Source organism: Pomacea canaliculata, linkage group LG11 (assembly GCF_003073045.1).
Source record: "Pomacea canaliculata isolate SZHN2017 linkage group LG11, ASM307304v1, whole genome shotgun sequence".
Classification (NCBI taxonomy): domain Eukaryota; kingdom Metazoa; phylum Mollusca; class Gastropoda; order Architaenioglossa; family Ampullariidae; genus Pomacea; species Pomacea canaliculata.
In genome coordinates this window covers 12,472,318-12,493,069 of record NC_037600.1, presented here as the reverse complement: position 1 = coordinate 12,493,069, position 20,752 = coordinate 12,472,318, and the positions used below count along the sequence as shown (strand labels likewise).

General features: G+C 42.1%; 1 protein-coding gene across 1 annotated transcript; it reads left to right on the top strand.

Moving 5' to 3' along the window:
• Window positions 1–722: 722 nt before the first annotated feature.
• On the top strand, window positions 723–20,241 carry LOC112574890 (retrograde protein of 51 kDa-like). The gene is given in 12 exon segments (XM_025256248.1): window positions 723–1,442; window positions 9,021–9,207; window positions 9,557–9,652; window positions 10,053–10,161; window positions 10,164–10,210; window positions 10,630–10,755; window positions 11,241–11,461; window positions 12,457–12,542; window positions 18,784–18,911; window positions 19,325–19,429; window positions 19,814–19,927; window positions 20,197–20,241. Coding segments are annotated over 12 exon segments (1,728 nt in total). The 5' UTR covers window positions 723–975; the 3' UTR covers window positions 20,239–20,241.
• Window positions 20,242–20,752: the final 511 nt, after the last annotated feature.

The following is a 20,752-nucleotide window of genomic DNA, read 5'->3' as shown; positions in this document are numbered from 1 at the left end:
AACTCCACAACACTGCTTGCAACCCTCTTGACATATCTCCCTGCTCCTTACACCAGGATTAAAACAGGGAGGAAAACATCATTCAGATATATGTGTGGCTTCAGCTTTTTCCAGGTTAAAAATATTTCAAGTTTAATTTCCACAGTGTGCTGGAGTGGGTGGGATGAATCTTCGTTTTTAACATCTTACCAGGGATAAAACTTGCCCCTAAATTTCCGAACATGAGCAAGGACCTACGGTCGGAAGATGATATTCAAATGCTTCATGCAGCTGACCCCAGGGCTCCACCATGGGTCCTCCGCGAGCAGGTCATGTTCCCACACCTTCGCCAAATTGCAGCACTGTAATTTTTAGCTTACACCATTTTGTGTCCACGATGGAGGTTTGTACACTTATCGTGTGTGGGAGAGGAGAAAAATGTTCTAGAACGAACGAGCGTTCTATGTACTAACCCTGTTTTTCTTCTTAGGAATATTAAAAGGACGAAGGTGGGAGGGGTACAAGCAAGCAAAAATAGACTTGCCCTACAAGGTTTCGGGTACTACACGAGAGAGAGAGAGGGACGAAAAAAAGGTCTTAGGCAAGTGACAAATTCGTTCATGCTTCGACACGGGCCCCGACGACCTACAGTCCACGCATGCGCACACCCACGCTGAGGACGCGAAGCCGGCCGGCGTGCCCATGATGCTTTTCGCGCTTCCGTCATATATAAGCTGCGATCGAAACCGGCGTCAGGCCATAGGCGAAGTGCCTAGCGTCCTCTTTGCTGTCGGTCGCACGCAGTCTCCTCGGTCTGTCCTCCGCGCTCGCACACACAGCCGCACCTCCTTCTCTCTTGCTTCGTCGTCGTTGCGACCGGTTGTTGCAGCATCAGTGGTGGTCTCGTCGTCGCCGACAGCAGCCATCTACTTCAACCTTTCCCTCAAAAAAGGGGTTTAGTTTCTTGCGCTCTCTTCAATCTCTCCAAATCGCAAGATGACGGACGAATACCTTCCCAAGACCCACCAGAAAACGGTACTCCTGAACCGTTCCACTGTCGTTCCCAAGTCAAGGACCAGTCTTTACAATGTGTCTACCTCCGTCTCCCGCCTGTCCGGCTCGGGCTTCTTTGACCCTAGCGTCTACTCCAAGATGTCCAACGCCGGCATCTCCGACTTCCGTGGCAACCGCGAGAAGGAAAAGCGGGAGATGCAGGGTCTGAACGAGCGTCTGGCCTCCTACATCGAGAAGGTCCGCTTCCTCGAGGCCCAGAACAAGCGCCTGGAGGCCGAGAACGAGGCCCTGCGAAACCGCAAACAAGAGGACTGGAAACCCATCCGGGACATGTACGAAGGGGAGTTAAACCAGTGCCGAGAGCTGCTCAAGCAGATGTCCACCGAGAAGGGTGTCAACGAGGGCCGTCTAGCGGGCATGCAGGACGAAATCCGAGCCCTCAAGGAACTGTGAGTACCGCTAGACCCATTTTTTTCTGGTTCAAAACGTCCATGTGGTTTACTTCCGGTGTCCAACACGTCAATAGTGACGTACATTTCGATTCTCCCCCTTCCCCACGTCCTTGGACGTCTTTTCTGGACGTCACTCCACGTTTTGCTGATGTAGCATATTAATAACCAGTGTCGCCGATCATCGGTGTCGTGCCTTCTTTGAATGCGTGAACGTCACTTCCAGTCTACCTTCTTTCTCTCTCTCTTACCTGAAGTCAGCTCCCCACTTGGAGTCTGTCCTTTCTCGGTACGTCGCGTTAAGTCAGTACGTCATTTGAAGTCTGTCGTCACCGGTGACGTGTGTATGCCTCACGTGAGTCTATCGTTACGTTTCTCACTCTGTACGTCACTGCAGTACTCCGGTGGTGTACACAACCTTCATGTCACTAAATTTTATTATGTAACCGGTGATTGGTCAGTATAAAAACGTACAAACCATATATATATATACCAACAAAAAGTAAGTAGAGTTGTGACGAAATACGTTATGTTTCTATAAATAACTTTCTAGACGAACTTCATTCAATAATTGAGTTTAACAAACGGTCCATAATTTTACTGTGTGCTAGGGAGGTCAGTTGAGAAAAATGTTTGCAGAGCTCGATTCCTGGTTCTCCTCCAGAGGTAGGGACTATACTCTCGAAAGTGCCACGCCCATTTTTACCGGCGCAGTAATAATAATAATCGTAATACAATCCTGCCAGCTAACCAACAAGCAGCAAGGCAGGGCGCACAGCCTCTCGATGAAAATGTCGCCGGTGAAAATTCTCTCTCAAACTGCTCATCCCTCTCTCAGGTGTGACAAGCTGTCATAACGCCGTTCACTGTTCATGAGCTCAACAGCCGGTGCGCAGAGTGGAGGTGGATGAACGGGAGGGGAGTGGGGAATGTATGGGAGCAGGGAGGTTAAAGGTTCATGCTTGATAACATTCATGATTCCCGATCCGCATTTTTTGCATGCGTCATCAGTTCCTGTGTGATCATGGGGGGAGAGCTGACGGGTGCAGAAAAACACTTGAGAGGGGGAGGGGAGGGGAACAAAATCTGCAGTTTGCCTACCGGAGTCTCGAGTGTGGGAGTACAAAGGCACCCCTATAGAACCAGGCCACCGGCTACCCGTCTGGCAAGTTTTGTCGCCGGGACTGAGCCGACACCCACGGCCATGAGCCTCGTCGGCGACCCGGCCACGGAAAAGCACTTTGGGCCCAGATATGGAAAGTGTCGGGTCGAGCTCGTGCGCACAAGCCCCGCCCATCTTTCCTGATTATGGTCTTGACGACTCGCATTCCATGACGACGGGTGACTGGCAGTCAGGTTCGATCCCCGCTTTAAATAGATCGTCTTTTTTCTTCTTCTTTGAACGAGGATAGTGGGAATGCATTGACAGCTAATAGACGGATGTTATCTGCGTGAATTTTTGTCGCCAAAATTTTGCAGTCTCAAATAATTTATTATCAAATATTACAGTCTAATAAGAAACGACGTAGGTCACAGGTCACAAGAGCTAGTATGCAGAGCAACAAGCAAATTTATTAGTTTGTGAAATGAGAAAAACCCAGCGATGCCCGCTCACACCTTACAGTTCGAATCCAGGGCTGGTCGAACGTGCAGATGGAAAGACAGTTCAGTATTTTTTTTTTTTTTAGCTGACAAGGAAAGAGGTTCTGTGTTTCATCGTCAAGACAAATGCAACTGTGTTTGCCGTCTGTCCGCAAGTGTCGCCCACTCCCCCAACCCTACCCCTCCACCCAAGGTCGAAAAACACGTCAGGATACTGTCCTGTCTCGCTCACAGCTCACGGCAGGGCGTGGCGGATATTTAGGACAGGCTGCCGGGCCTCCTGTGAACACGACCCTTCCCCCCACCTTACCCATCCGCCTACCCACCCCACCCCCTCTAACAAGGGCGCAACGGTGTTGCATTTGTTAGCTCAGGGTTGAGGCGCTGCGAGGTGATGGGGTGTAATGAAGGTGTGCAGACTGTGTACCTGGCTCTAACCTACCTGGCGTGTACCTTCGGGATAGCTTTTAGAATGGAAATAGTTTTAGTGGTCGGCAGTTTATTTTGTTTTAGTCTCACACACAAACACATGAGTAAACATTAACACAAGTAGACTTCCTTCTCCTCACCAACATGTTACCTACACGCACATACATCCTCATACACGCACGTGCACAGGTGTGCACTAACACATACGAACACAGGAACGTGCAGAATGTAACGAACAGAAGACGACACATTGACAATACACACGACCTTACCCTCAAGGTCTACCAGGGGTAGGTGGGTAGAGAACACTTCTGAGGCATACTACACACATAAATTATTTATCAAGCATGGCTGTTATTTGAGAACTCCATTACAGGCACTCAGGACAGATAGCTTTCACCTTGCAACGGTCGTCTCCTTCACCGAGAGCTGCCAGGTCACACACGACTCTAGCGGTTCATTGCCCAAGTGTTGGTTTTTAGGAAGTGTACATAAGTTGCAGATTAAAAACAACAACAAAAACTAGAGAAGTCTCCGATGTTGTGAAGGTAACCATGACATCTGCAGATAACAGACGATCTGGGTCAGCTTGTCATCGATTGACCTCCTCAGCTTCAGTGACACGTGGCTAGAAGATGAAGATGGAAAATGTCTGCTGGCGCCACCTGTTGTTATTGTCGCGCAAACGTGGGGATTCTTTTGTCAGAAGAGGACATCAACTTCTAGGCCATTTCCAGAACTTGACTGACTATATATAATAATAAACAATAGAGATGAGGTGTAGAATATACTTGTTTAAAAAAAAAGGAAGAAGAAATATAAAATGAGAAAGGTGGCATGGTGGGGTTGCCATACCTGGGAGTACAAGCGAACTTTATGACTGGGACAGGCGTTGGTACTTGTGACTGACACACACGGTGAACCACTTGTTGACATTATCCTCCCCCCTGGAGTCAGCTGTGTCTTGTGTGGATATTCACACACCTGGCGGGTCAGTGTGCTGCAGCAGATTAACCCCCTAAACCCCCGTCCAACCACAAGATATTTTCAACACAACAGCAATTATCTTCGTGAAGGTTTAGCCATGGAGTATGTAACATTTAACCAAAAGGTCTCTCTCTCTCCCTCTCACACCCACCCACACACACATCGTGGAACATGTTTACAAGCTGTGTCACTCGACGCCCAACACAGCCAATCACTCGACAGCTCGTGTCTATATAGACACAACCCTACCCCCCGGTGCCCCCTACCCTCCACACTCTCCCCCTCTGGATGGTGGCGCCGAGGGCAAACAGATACGTGTCGGCTAAACTTTATTTTCCATTAATCTTGGCTGGTCGTGCTTTTGATTGCACCCACGCACGCGCGCTCGCAGGCACTTACATGCTGTGACAGAGAGCAATAAATTGCTGGTCAGGGTGGTCGAGATGGAGTCGGCCGCCATTTTGAACAGCAAGGTGACGCAATGTCATAGCTGTGTCCCCCCTCCAACCCTCAACCCACCCCAAACATACACACACTTACTCTCAACCTTGTATGCACATCCTTCTCTATTTCTGGGAGGGGTTAGATGAGAAAGAGGAAGATGAGAAGCTGAGGTTCTTAGCATGACCGCGCGTTCGGGCTTTGAAGTCCGAGATAAAACCGTTACATCGATCTGAGACAAATGTGATTGGTGATACATTGCTTAGTAGGCGCTTATAAGGCTATTGATCTACTCGTGTGTGTGTGTGTTTTTATTTTATCCCCAATGTTTGCCTTTATTTTGCATCTTTGATTTTTGCTTGTCGTCAGTGAACAGCTCCTGTCAAGGTGTACCTGGTTTTCCCCAGACACTAGAAATGAACGAAGGAGAGGGTGTGGGGAGGATACATGCCTGAACTCTTGGCTTGTGCAAGCAAAGCATTATTTTTTTTTTTTTTTTTTGAAGATAGTGAAGGTTGATGAAGTGAACGGTCCGGTGTCTGTTCACAATTAAGCAATCAAGTCATTATCCCACCCCCGCCTCTTGTTTAGGTTTTCAGCGATCCTTGGAAAATATTCTCACGAACAGAATTTTCGAAAAATATTTTTCTCCCATCATTTTTAACGCATCGCAGCATCTGCCTGCCAACGGCCTATCACAGTCGGTAGGGGGCGCTGGCGGTGACAGCGATATGGCGACGTTCCGCGCCGCTGCACCGCAGGCTCGTGCGGTCACGTAACTATAAATATAAAAAATAACACGGTTGGACTCGCAAACGATCCATTTCCACTTTGCCGCGAGGCAAGTATTTGATGTGAAAGGTTCGTTCTGCTTCCGACGGGCTGACAGAGTCCTATTCCATTTAATTGATAGAGATCACGTGATCTGAAGTTCAGAAATGGAGAGTCACTTCAATGGTCGGAGCAGACAGGAGAAGGACGGGAAAGAATATTAATAATGCAGTATTATTTAGTTTTGGTCATATGTGGGAATAGCAAATATCTTGTCTGTCATTAAGTAGAAATATTTTCGTCGACGTGTAATGTTTTGTTGGGGAAAACCAGCCTCCAGCCTCTGCCTCCATCTGGCAAACTCGTTGTCAACAACGCTGAAGTGTAAATTCTCGCTTAAAATTAATGTTAAAATTTTATATTATACATTTCTGGAATCATGCCTTGTGGTGTACTTACTAATTTCCAATTTGAAGAAGCCACAGTCGGCGTCAAATTGAGTTGCTCTGAGGTAGAAGCCTTTGACAAGATCGTCTAATTGTAATTTGCTGTTATTTACTGAAAATAATACTTCATGTCTTTTATAGAAGACACCTGTTGACCTGTGGACCATTGCAGCTGATTGATATTCTCAGTGGAATAATGAACATTAATAATAATGATTGCACTTCATCCGGGTACTCAGTGCAGGATGCTATACCGCAGACAGGCTTTGCGAGGAGGGTCGTGGTCTTTGCAGTAAACGTCACTAACATCCGGGGAATTGTTGCAAGATGAATTTGAAAGTGCTTGGCTGTGACACCAACATCTAGGCTGGGAGTTGAATATTGCTAGAGGATAAATCTGTTTTATGTCAGCCATGTGAGAATTTTATTGCGGGAGAGAAGTAGGTTGGGGTTAGGGAGGGGATGCTTGCATCTTCTAAATCCTCCTTGTATGAAAACTCACACACACCATCCTCTAGAAAAGCTACTTCACCGACAGTTTCTACGTCAACCGATCTGTCGTTAACTTTTATTTTTATGAATCAGTCGATACATTTTTCTCGTTGCCATGGTACCTGATGTTTCTTTGAGAGAGCTCATTACTGACATTTAAGCTGTCTTGATGGGGGGAATGTTGGTAGCTGGGGATAAATGCTGAAGAGAAGGGGAAGGGGATGAGTGCCCAGAGTGCTGGCGGCAGTGGCTGGCCAGGGGGCAACCTAGCGCAGCAACAGGAAAGGTCAGAGAGACCCAGTGTGAAAACAGTGGAATGGCATGACAAGCATCGTGTGCACGCTCAATACCAGACAGTATTGATTGACCTCCAGGGTCAAGGACTGCCCCCTGGGGTCAGCATTTTATTGTGGGTGCATGGGTGGGGAGAGGGAGGAACTCATGTCCGCGCACTCAAAGAAAGGTCTTAGTCACTAGGAACGTGAAGTATACAGAATATGCAACACTGAACTAAATAGCAGGAGGTATACATGTGTTTGATTACAGTTTACACTAATAAGTATTACGTCAAAAAAGTAAGAAATATTCCAGCTAACCTTCTTCCTGTAAGCATTCCAGAAGCTCATGCGATATTAACAGTGTGCTCTGTATTCTGGCTTGATCACATTTTCAACACCAATCTCTGTCCTTCTGCCTCTGACTTTCAGTTTGTTTGTTTTTGTTTTTTTCTTTTTTTTTTTTTGTTGTTGTTGTTTTTTTTTTTTTTTTTTTTTTTTTTTTTGCTTGTTTATTTTATGGACATATCGGTTATTGTATCCCCAATTTCTCACACATGAATACAAATATTCTGCGGTCTGTCTGTTGGATGGCTTGTCCTTCTCACTGCATTTCAGTCTGTCTACCCTGGTCTGACTTTCCAGCAATGAGTCTGAATATTTCTCTCTGTATGTCTGTCTACCTGCCTGTCCTTCTATCCGTCAGCGCACCCACGGTTATGCAGCGAAGCACAAGAATAATTTGTCACGCGTGGCTGCGGTTAATAGTCCATCGGACAACTTGGAGGGTTGCTGGTGATGGCGGGCTGTTGAGGCCTGGCTAGACCACAACACTCTGGTAGCTGCGGCAGTTTTTAATGTAGTGGACTACGGCTGTCACGTGAAGCAATTTAACAACGGGTCCCCTACCAGGAGGGAGACTTTTAATTAAACGGCACTACACACCGACCTCTACACTTCAGGTTTTATTTTTTGAGTGAGAAAACATGAGAGTAATTTTGGCCAAGTTGTCAAGCTTTTCTTCACACTTGTCCAGTGTTCAAAATGTCTTTCAGCGTTCTGTCCAAACTTTCCTCTTACATCATGACGTGTGGTAAGCTCCACTTGATAGATTCAAAAAATCGCCTGTATATCTATATCACAGGATGAAAGGCTTCTGCGTGCATTTTTATGAGGAGACAAGGGATAATCACGCCAATGCAACCCTGCTCTTGGTTTTGGTCGCCTGTTCAGAAGCTGTTTGGTCTTGTAGTCTTCGTCATCTGGCTAAGCCAGGCGAGAAAGATCCCAAATACTTCTTGAAAACCTGTGGAGAAAATAGTAATCCAATGTGTTGAAAGAAGACATTATTCTAAAAAGAACCTGTCAAGAAATGAGGGTTCACTGCACTAATGCCTTTATCCTTTCACAATGGTAAAGACCGTTGGACTTTCTGGTTGTCTTTCTATTCTAATCCCTTGTGGCTCATCGTGAAACTCGCCTGCGTTATCTTGCCGACTACATGATAACGATGTGAGGACGATGCAAATTCAAACAGTGTAATGAGAGATCATTTCTCAATGACCATATTTTCCGATTGAGCCCATTCCGTTGTCGTTGTAGTAGCCTAAGGGTCTGACATCGAGCAGTCGTCCCGTCAATAACATCAACATCTGCGGCCACCGTCATCGGATGGCTTCGAGGGGTACAATGCCGGTCTCATTGTGTCCTTAGTCTCTTGTACCTTGAAAATGGAGAAGTTTAACGGCTTTCTGGAGTTTTAAGGGGTGTATAATAATCGTTGATGTGTAGATAAAGGTAATATAAACTTAAAACGAATATGACAGACAATAAATATTAAAGATAAAAGGACGAGCGGATATCCCACTAGACTCCCAGCTACAGGCTTATATATAATACAAATATAGACACAGCAGATGTAGAGATATGACAAATATTCAGATAAATCAGATGTGTATGTACAGTATCGACATTAATATCTACAAAGGTCCGAGATGAAAAGGAAGATGAGATCATGTCGCAATGCTTCATACACAAAACATTTTTAATTAATCTAAAATTTCTGGATTTTAAAAAAAAATTCATGGACAGTCTTCATATCATGACCAAATATTTATAAAATATATTGATTACAGGATCAACACATATGAGAACCAGTCGAAGGACTACATCAAAAAGATCGATCAGCTCAATAACCAGATCGGTGACTACGAAGGGGAGACAGCCACGCTGCGACTGAGGATAGCGTCCCTTGAAGACGAGGTCGGCAAGTACCGTGACCTCTTGGCCAGGTTGAAGGAAGACAATGCCCGCTTGCGCGCTGTGAGTACACATATTTTGCTGATGCATGTTGTAGTCTATATTCATGTGTACTAGAAAGCCATTTTCTAAAAAAAAAAAAAATGTTTCAAGAAATCTACAAATTAATATAAATCGTAATTTTGACTTGTCTTTCCCTTATCACTTTCCTTTTTAATTTTTTCCTAGATAATTCGTAAAACTCAAGATAGTGTTTTCCTGACTTAGTGTCTTTTATTTGATTCCCGTTTTGCCTGATCCTGGTGATTATTTCTAGGGTTCAATTCTGTTCAACCTGTTTTATACGTGATTATAGATTATCTGCCCATGTTGATGATTTACAAATTATTCATAATGAATATTGTCTCCACAGGACCTGGATGCTGAGACATGTGCCCACATTGAACACGAAGTTGACGCTCAGGCCAAGGCAGAAGAGATCGAATTCCTTAGGGATCTTCTGGACAAGGTTGGTCTTTTTTATTTAAAATTGTACGATGCAATACATTCACAGTCCTTCATCCTCTCCATCCCTCGAAACAATTCCACCTTGTATCCAGAAATCTGTTGTATGTAAAATCGTAATATTTTCCGTACATAAAATTAATCACTGTGGAGTGCTGAGCCTGTGAAAATTATTAACATTTTAATATAAAGAATGAAAAAAAAGCTGGAAAAGTCCCTTAAATAAATTGAGCCATGAGTTCCTCGAAAGTTGCTGTTTTCAAGATTTTTTTTACACCCCGGGTACTAGTGATGCGTTACTTAAATTCCTGATGTAAACCTGACTGCGTAATGTCCCTGCAGTCCTGCAGTATTATACTGCTGGATATTACACCTGTGTTATACTGCTGGATTCGATGTTACAGGTGCAGGTTCAAGAGCTACCACCCGTCACCGTCAATGGCAAGGACTTGGAGGCTTTCTACAAAGGTGAAATCGCCAGATGCGTGCGAGATATTCAGCAGGAGTATGACAACAGCTGGCCGCCATGACCATGGACATCGAAGCCAAATATGCCGCCCAGGTAGGTCATAGACGAGTCTACTGCTTGCATGCAGGGAAGACAGAATTTTTTGTCAAATTCTTTGAACATTTAGGGATGCATGCATACAGGGATGACAGCATGTTCAAAGAATTGGACCACACACACAAAAAAAAACTGTCTCCTGATATAGAATTATCTTTCATCCAAACTTTCTTTTCATGAGGGCTTTTTTTTTCTTAATTTTGAAGCTTGAACTTAAAATTCAATGGAATATCTTTGTACGAAAATTCCTATCTAGAAATTTTTCGAATTTTATCTTCTGCCCCCTTAAATTTATTTTTTAAATTCTTAATACAAAATATCTCCCCTTGATTTATAGCACAGAATGTAGATAATAAATTTGCTTCATTTTGTTCTTTTTTTTTAATTTGTGCCTTTTCTTGCTTGTTCTGTTGCAGATGAATCAACTGCGTTCTGGCAATGCCAGAGAGAACTTCGAGTTGGCGCACTCCAAGGAGGAAGTGAAGCGTTTGAAGGACGAGTTGGGCAAACTGAAGGCCACCATTGCCGAACTGAACGCTGAGGTAATCAGATCTTGTTCATAGAATTATTTGAGTATTTTTTTGAGTTGTTTTGTTTTAGTGTCACTCTTCCTGCTTCTTTTTCTACTTTATTTTTTATTTTCTAGTTTGTCCCTTTTCATTTGTTCATTTCTTTGTTTTTATATTGGCTTCTTTGTTTTTTTAATTATTTTTTATTTCTGTTTCCTTTTTGCTTTAAAATATTTCTTTTAAATTTCTTATTCTCCCTTTTTTTATTTTTCTTCCTTTCTTTGTTTACTTTTTTTCTGTTTTTCTTTTATTTTTGTTAGCTTTTCCCTTCTTTTTACATATTTGTTTGTTTTGTTTGTTTTTTGGTGCGTGTGTGGAGGGTGGGGTGTGTTTTCTACTTTTTTGTTGGAAAGATGGATTGAAATATCTTGGAGGAATCGCTGTTGAAGTGTTATCTCCATTACCTGTTATCTTCTCTTGCTGTCATAATGCTTATATCCCCTTTATCGTGGTTGCAGCTGTCGAAGACACGGTCTGAGCGTGACAGCTACATGGCACAGCTGAGCGAACTGCAGCTGGAGCTGGACCGCGAGAGGACGGAGAACGCCCGCAGACTGGACGAGCTCAACATGCAGATCGAGGCTCTCATGGCCAGCCTTCGCGAACTCATGGACTGCAAGATGTCCCTGGAACTCGAGATCAGCTGCTACAAGAAGCTGCTGGAGGGCGAGGAGAACAGGTCAGGACCTGCCAGAGTTGCTCTTCCTGTAGTTGTTAAGATCTCAGTTATCCTATCTTGCCGTAGAGTTGTTGGTACTGCGTACCCTTGCCGAGTTGATTGTACAAAATGGGGAACTGTTCAAGTCCAGCCTTTCCTCTGTCCTTTTCTGTTTTTATTTCGAGTTCTTCTCTGTCATCTGCATCTGTTCTCAAATGTTTATACTATACCATCGTAAATGTTATTACATTTTTTTCTTTTAATGTTCTTTAAAACATCTCTGATTTCCCATCTTTCTACTCAATTCCACCCGATCGCACTTTCCATTTTTTGAACTTATCAGCACGCTTTAACCGTTATCTTTCTTTTCCTAGATTTCCACACCCCTCACCCACCCTTTCTTTGCTAATCTTAAAGAAGAGTTGGTGTGTTGTTGTTTTTTTTTCAAATTTATTTTGGCCCCCTTTTTTTTTATCTTTCTTTGCACCCTCCCCGACATCCTAACTCATACTTCTGACTTCCCTCCCTTGACATGGAATATTTCTCGTCCTTATTGCATCGCTGTATTTTTTTTTATTATTTTATTTAGCTCCTCAAGTAAAGTTTCAAAATTTGTCTGTTTCTCATTTTTCGCCTCTGCCTGTCCTTTCTTTCAATTTTATTTCCTTATTTGAATCAACTAGTTTCTGTTTGTATACTTTCAGTTTTCTTGTTGTTTCCCTGGTTAGAAAAGAAACATATTACATACGTGTTACTCTTTTTAGCTTTCTATGTTTATTATTTGAAAAAAGTTTTTTTTCTCTCTCTCTCTCTTCCATTTCTGATTGTCCGTAATATTCGAATTCCAAAAAATCTCCAACTATTTAGCCTGTACAAGTACAAAATCACGTGATTGTATTAAAACTTAACCTTCTACTCTTCCGAACTTACAATAATTGTTGTTGTTGTTGTTGTTGTTGTTGTTGTTGTTGCCGAGTAAGCACTAAGCATTTTTTTTCTTTTCTTGTGTCCTGCAGGACTGGCCTGAGACAGCTGGTAGAGCAGACGATCGGCACCCGAGGCAGCGGAGCCGCCAGCCTGGCTGATATGATCCAGCAATCCAGTTAGTATGCTCATCTTCCCGTCCAGTTGCTCTCCCCTTGCGGAAGTGGCGGGCTGAGCAGAGCTGGGCGCGCATGCGCAGTAGAAGACGCCAGCCTCTCTGTGATGCAAATCCGGAACTTTTTTTAACCGTGCAACTTATACTTTCTTCACGCTTTATGCTCTTTTGACCTTTGTGATGAACACTGGAAAGGGTGAGAGAGGTTTTAATAAGTCGAGATAGGAGTAACGGTACAAAAATGGTGAGGAAAAAAAGAGTGGAAGCAACTTTTTAAAAAAAAGTTATTGAATTTCCAACAGCCGTGATCTCCCTGAAAGTTTTGTGATTTTTTTTTTTTTTTTTTTTTTTTTGCATATTTTGCGGATCACATTCAACGAAATTCTCCTCCCAAGTGGGTCCTAGGAGAGAGATCACGTTTTGTCTGAGATTATTTTTTTTTTTAAGACGTTGGTTCGGTTAGCTTCTTTTCTATTTCAACTTTTTCTCCCAACCTTCAAGCCTCTCCCACCCTTCCACCTTCTCAGGCCATAAAAGATTCACGCTCAACATTTAAACTTACTTTCAAATCGTTCACATCGAGAGCTGTTGTCACCAGCAAACAAAAAGCAACCTGCAACAACATCCCCAGCAAAGATAAGTATGTCACAGTATTTCGAAGACCTTTTCGACGCTCGCATTCTCCACATTCCTCCTTCTTCACATTCCAGTATGTCTTCCCCCTAAACCATTTCCCCCCCAAAAAAATCACTTTTTCAAATACCAGAATTCACATGATTTCCTCTCATCTGTAAACTCAACACAATTCAGCCTGTGATGTCGTATTAACCTTTTTGTCGGTCTTCGCTCACTCTCTCACTATCCAGGGGTGCGGGTGTGACCACTATGTGCTGCAACTCTCAGATAGGATGTGGGGGGCAGAACTCTTTCAGCTGCTGGTGGAGTGCTTCTTCTTCTTTTTTTTTTTTTAACTACCCTTATATGACTTCTCTCCCTTTGAGGGTTATATCCGCAAGGTTGTGCTTCAGACATAGGCTGTTGGTGTTTGTCTTGCTGGTTGCGGAGCCGTGTATGTCTTTACAAGAAGTACGAAAGTTTTTTTTTTTAAACCAAAAATTATTATTATTTTTTTTAATCGTGGTTTGTTTTATATTTGCAACTGGCTACGAACTCTCGCATATCTAAGCCTATCTAGTTGTGATCTGTTTGAACTGTTTTCCCATAAAGCTTTCTAGTTATGTAAACTATATATATATTGAGCGCAATATTTACTTGCTTACCATAGGTGCTAAAAAGTGTTTTTATACGCTTTCAAAAGAAATTCGTTTTGTGTCGAATCTTATTCCGCTTTTGAAGCCCTGGATGTCGGCCAGTGTGTCATAGTAAACATCAGTGTTATGATGCACAGTTCTAAACATTAATTACTGTCTCTGGATTCTGCCGTAGTTCCGTATACCACGAATACTGAGAGCGAGATTATGTTCAGATACTTTTTTTTCTTTTGCTTCTTCGCAAAAGGTATACTGAATAAAATTTGAGAAAAAGAACTCCCGAATCTTCTTGTCCTAATGTTGATAAGTGTACAACACTTCAGCGGATTTTTGTCTCTGTGCACATCTTTCATTCTCCTCCACCCCCCTCACAATTTATTTATTCTTCCTTTTCCCTTCCCATTACCCTCCCAGCGGCAATTAATTTCCTAAACCCCACCTTTGTCTATGGTGTGAAAGGTTTATCAAGAAATAATCTTAATGGCAAAAATTCCCTGATAGTTCTGGTTCTCAAATATTGACCATTTCTATTGTTATAATTATTATTTTAAATTTTATATTCTTTAATGTTTTTTAATTTTCTTATTTTATTGAATAATTCAATCACAAATATTGAGACACTCAGATTTTTTTGTTAAAGATTATTTGTGCACACGGCTTTCTAACGGTGGCTTGTCAAAGAATTTTAAGACTTTAAGTCAGGTGATCAAATATTTTTTTAACGAATGCTACATCTTAATGACTCTCAGTGTAACTTTAACTTTAAAATTTAAATTTTTTCTACCGGTAATATTTACGAAATATAGTAAAGTCTATTTTTTTTAATATTAAATTTGTCATTTACAAAAATTGTGGATGCCGGGTGTTTGCCAACATTTTAAGAGTTTGTACCTTAGGTTTGTTTCGTCCCTCCCTTAACAGCTTTGGTGTACATAATACACGGGTAGCTGCTTTGTTGTGAAGCCAAAGGTGGTTTACAAACTCTAGATAGCAGGGCTGTCAGATGATTTAATAAGAAGGATGATTGTTCTGCATTATAGTATCAACTCTCTGCACCTCTTGTACTTCTGCTTGTGTTGTGAAGAGAAACAAGTACGCTCGAACGAGTATAGCAAGGTGTGCTCTTAAGACCCTGGGTTTACAATGTTCGAAATTTGTTTCAGCCAGGTCTTGTTTGTAAAGAAATTGCCGTGACCGTTCAACATTTCATTTTTTATCAATTGTTCCTAACATTTCTCATATTGTTGATAGGTTTTTGACAACATTTGCATACTAAAACAGTTGAGTAAACTGTTAACAACAGCAAAGAGCACAATTTTTATTTCTAGAATGTGAAATAATGTGAACCATCAGGTTAGCACACTGAGTTCTAGCGTACTAGTACTTTTGTGTGTGTACAAGTGCGTGTGCACGTGTTTGTTTTCTTTTCTGAAACACGCGCTACCGGCATTGAACAAACAAACAAACAACACCGTAACTAATTTTTACTTCACCATCCAAAATAACTGTTAGAAAGCAGAACTCAGATGTATTTTAAAACTGTTAAAAATTTGTCATGGTTTCTTTACAAAAATGATTTTAAATGCAGTTTTTTTTCAAAAGAACATTCATTATGATAAATGTTAACATGTGTGCGGTTTTGTTAAGAGCAAAAATGATAAACTTGGATTGGAACTTCACATTGGAAACGTGAGCCCAGGTTTTGTGTGTATTTAAAGATTCAAAAAAATGTACACGGAAAGGCTAGAGTACGAGACAAACAATGGGTTCGCGAAAACAAAGTAGATGATGCCTTGCCAACAGCCAAAATGAAAATAAAAATAAACATCAACAAACCGTCGACCGACAAAGGTGATAAAGTTTGCCAGCTGAAACCATCAAGGTGTGACCACGCCGAAATTTGGATGCGAAACTATGGCTGCAAAACGGAGTTGGAAATGCATCACTGCAAGCCTATTGGTCCATTAGGCAAGAGCGACAGACAAAATAAAAATAAAGGGTTTGAGGACACTCCTCGGGAGAAGCTAAACATGGCCGAAAGGGGGAGTGGAGTGGAGGAGGATGTCCCCTGAACAAGATCCGCTTGTTGACGTCTCAGCCACCGCCTCACCCCTCACTCCCCTCACTCCCCTCACCGTCCCCTGTCCCCACCCTGCACGGATCCCCCGGAGGACAGAGAAAGTGCACTTGGAGGAGACGAAAGAGTCGTTGCTAGTAAACATTTGATCAGGTCTTCCAAAGGGTATCAAGTGCCTGTGACTTATTCACTTCTGATCCCCTCCCACGCCCACTGCAAGATGTTACTTAGAGTAGTTTAGCCAACAATACTTGCGTGCTGACCTCTCCTGACCTCATTCGAGGGTCGTGTGAGTTGCTGAATTGTCCTTTGGAGTCAAGTTTCATTACTGTACATACTGAGTTGATCATAGATGACAGTCTAAACATTACAGATAGCTTTTTTGTGTTTGTGTTCGTGTGATTGTTGACTTGCATTTTTAAAATGTCACAAACGAGATGGTTTTTTTTTTTTTTTGCTCATTTCTCAAAGAAGAAAACAGTAGAAAAATAATATAAATGCGGGTTTTGTGGCATTTTTTAATTGTAAGATTTTTATGTCGGGTCTTTTAATGCTTTTCATACTCTACACGAGGAGAGGAGTAATTAGGGAGGTTTTGTTGTTGATGTAATTTTATCAAGGATGAGAACGACTGTGACTTTCGATCGAGCCTAAACGATAACATTTTCAGCATTTAAACATTTTTTCTGCCAAACTATGATTAGTCATTTTTTTATACCTGTCCCCGGAAGCCCAGGTGATATATTGGTGTACATCCACGGCAATAATCCATCAAATTAGTTTTGATCCGCCGACAGTTTGACATGAAACTAGATGCATGGCGCACTATCATGGATGACTGAAAATGAAGAATTTGATATTCTGGAGGGTGTTTTATTTTTCTTAAAAGCGCGCGACGTTAATGACATTTAGACACTCGTGACTATGATCACATTTATGCAGGTATTTGTTTTCAGTAGAAACTAAATCTTGTTCCTCCATTCTTGTTGAGTCAGTAGCTGCTGCCATTGCGGTCACGTGTTCTTTGTTTTTTTTCTTTTTTTTCTTAATTTGTTCAGGGAGACGTGGCCGGTGTAAACATTAAATGTAGCGGACAAGCAGAAGTACACAGGGTCGAGGGTTTAGGATGAAGCAGAAAGTGTTGATGAGGTTTGAACCCAGCGCTGTTGGCTGTTTTGGGGGGAAAAAAAAAACCACGTTTAGTAAATAGACACAGAGTGGTAATGGAAGTGCACTTTTGACTAAGGTGTGGCTCCATGGTTTAAAAATGTTCTTGATAGACTGTAACATGAACCAAGGAGGTTAGAGGAGGTCAAACAGAACACACGAGGACGAGGCATGCTGGTAGTTGCAGCAGTTTAATGATCAGTCACCTGGGTATTAGTTGTCCATTACCCCTCAAGCCCCCTACTTCCCTCAGACACTCCCTCGCTGTGGAAATAACATTATTGCCTAGATTTTTTTTTTTTTTTTTTTTTGGCAGTATGCAAAAGTCAATAACCACTAAGTAGATGTTGTTAATCCGAAACCAATTCGATTGTACCAGCTGCTTCGACATTTCGGAAAAAAAGGAGTAAGGGGGGTAGACAAGCAGAGTGTTCAGTCTTTTGATTGACATTGTATGTGAGCTTTGACCTACGAGGGCCATGGTCGAGGATTTTTCAGTTAGTTGAGCAGTCTAGATATGTTGAAGACTCACGGTTGTGTTTCCTTCCTCCAGAAGATAACTACTCGTCACACTGCACTGCCTCTGTCCTCCCACCTTTAACCCTTATAGCTGTCGGCAGGGTTTACAGGAGTAATAAACAAACAAAGCAAGGACGAGGGGGATCATGGACCTTTCTCTGAATTTTCAAAGAGACCGCTAGACCGTAGAGAAAGTGTCCTTGTTCGCTGTGAACAGTTTCCTAGCTGTGCCCTTGTTCACTGTGAACATCTTGCTGGCTGCGTCTATTGTACTCTGGAGATGTTTCACTAAGGCCCGGCGGACACGGTACGATAGAGTTGAATAGGATGCATAGTGATGAACCCGTTCCCCTAGTCAACCGAGATTTAATCTCATTTCAGTGAAAGGATGTTATACAGAAAGTATGTCGGCAGAGACCTTAATCGTTTTTTTTATTGGTCAGTACCAGGTGTGTGACAGACTTAACATGAATTATTATATTTAATCTTTTCTTGTTAGGTTAATAATACACAGCTATCTCAGGGTGTTTTATTTTTAATCCAAGTTCAAGACTGAGGTAGAAAGTAAAACACATTGTAACTTGTAAAAACATTCGTCAATCTTATGTACTTGTTGCCTCGTCGACTCCATGTCAAGTATAGGTAGATGTAGGCCAGCTCCCTCATTCTTTGGAAACACACCGTTTTCATCCATTCCTGTATCTTTTGCTTGTAAAGTTTTTAATCCTAATCTCTTTTTTTCTGTTTGTGTGTGTTGGGTGTAAGACTGGTAAAGGGGTCAAGAACTTTGCACTGTGTATAAATGCCTTTTTTCATTTTTTTTCTTTTTTGTTTAAGAAAGCATGAATATCTGTTTTCGTTTATCGCTCATTATTCTTCCTCACTTCTCCTCCTATCTGCAAATTTGCCACTAACCGCTTCTTTGACAGTCAGCACAAAACGAGTTTTCCATTCGAAGGCTGGTAAATAAAAATGGAAAGAAGAAAAGAAATGAAGCTCATAGGATGAAGGAAGAGGAGTCATACAAGCTAAGTAGATTTATGGGCCCCTTTGTTGTTGTCTGCATGCTATGTGTTCGATTTAGACCTCGACAATTTTTTTAGGGGGATGGAGTGAGGGGAGGTTTCGTGTCTAAGTCGTGTTCATTTTCTCGTTATGGAAGTAGATTATTTTCCCGTGATGTTATGCACCTCTTTGCTCTTTCTAACAGGCATGAGCTCTTCAACCGGAAGGCTAACAATTCAGAGGCAAGCCAAGGGACCCTGTACTATTCGATCAGTCGAGCAATCAGGCAGTAATATTGTCATAGAAAACACCAGTTCTGGAGCACGCGCTAAGGTGAGGAAAAATTACATGAAAAATATGAAAAATTTATAAAAAGAAAAAAAGCAATGCATGTGTGTGTATGGACAAAAAAATCTAGCCCCGAAAAAAAATATATGGTCTTTAACACCTCAACGACCTAAAAATGTTTAGGTGAAGACCTTTATCTTTTAACTCGTGTATGTGTGTGTGTCCAGGTGAAACTGATAAATATGTTATTGTCAGAGAGACTGAGATATTTAAATAAAACAAAGAGAAGAAGCACAATAGGAACACCAAAGACAGGTGTAACAAGATGTCATTACTTTGTCGTTGGAAGTCTCATTGCATAAGGTTCCGATGTAAATGATGAGGCTGCTGGACATAAATGATGCAGCTTGTGTAACAGGATGGAAATACTGAATAGTCGAAATACTTGTTTGTCTCAGAGCCAAAATTTGGATGGCTGGAGCATTGAAAAGGAAGTGAACGGCAAGGTGACGTTTAAAGTCGCCCTACCGGACTTTGAACTGGAGCCTAAGGGAGCCTTCACGGTGAGTGGAACAAGAGCTGGCAGCTGACTGAATGTCTGTCAGCACCACGACCTAACCCGATTACAAAATTATTGTCAAACAAGTGATATTTAGATACAATAACATAACAGTTCTCGTTTTAGATAAAAGATCAGAAGCTTAATTTCTGTGACGTCACAAGGGTAGGCTGCTCACTGGTCATCACCTCATCAGCGTGTGTTTCAGGCTTTTGCATTGGTTTGCTTGTTCAGGGATGTTAAAAGTTTTCTACATAAAAATGAGCGTTAAACATCTGCAATGCATACTTGATTTTTTTAAACCACACAAATCTTTAAATAATGAGGCTATTGATAGCGTATAGCAGTTATACGTGGAGATTGTCATCTTGTATATGTTCACCTGTAGATATGGGCCAAGGGAGCCAAGGCCGTCAAGTCCGACAAGAGTGAAATGATCGCTGACTTCTTCTCCTTCGGTACCGGAAACGGCGTCTTCACACTGCGTGATCAAACTGGCCAGGTGAGTCCTCCTCCCTCTCCTCCGGCTTCTTATCCCTTCTCTCTATTTCCCTATTTCTCTCTATTTCCCTTCTTATCCCTTCTCTCTATTTTCCTCCCCTGTGTGTATGAGAGAGAGAGAGTGTTTATGTGTGTATTTGTGTGTATGGTTGTGTTGGTGTGTGTATGTGTGCGATTCTCATTCTTCCCTTTTATTATTCTAACCAGACATATTTTCAGCAAGAATGCCTTTTGCAGAACATTCTAATGCTGATATTATTTGTTTTGCAGGAGAAGGCGCAGCTGACTATGCGCTTTGTCGAGCAGTCGTGAAAACAAAACTGATGTCACCAAGTCTCCCTGTCCCAACCCTCCCTCCTAAACTTCACAATTCTACTTTTTCTCTCTGGATTTTTAGACTCACGGCTAAGCTGCTCTAATTAACACATACGACCACGTAGGGTAGATATGATGGAGTAGATTATCTTCTTTGAAATGATTCTCAGCACACTGTCTCAAGCACGAAGCCTATCACCGAGAGGGCGCCACCGTTCCGTCAGTGGCTGGACACTCGCGATCTTGTGTTTTTCGTGAAATCTGCATATTGCATGATGTACATGTAATCTGAACTTTTACTTGCTGCTGTTTTGTTCTTTGATCACACACACACACATTAGAAAACACAAAAACCTATAATAATCATTTCACAATCCTTTTCTGTAACCCCAGCAACGAACAAGCTGCACGTGACACGAAACATCCAATCGAATGAGACCCCAAAAATTTAAATTGTAAGCTACAATTAAACAAAAAAATTAAGTGAAAAAATATGTCAAATTGAAGCATA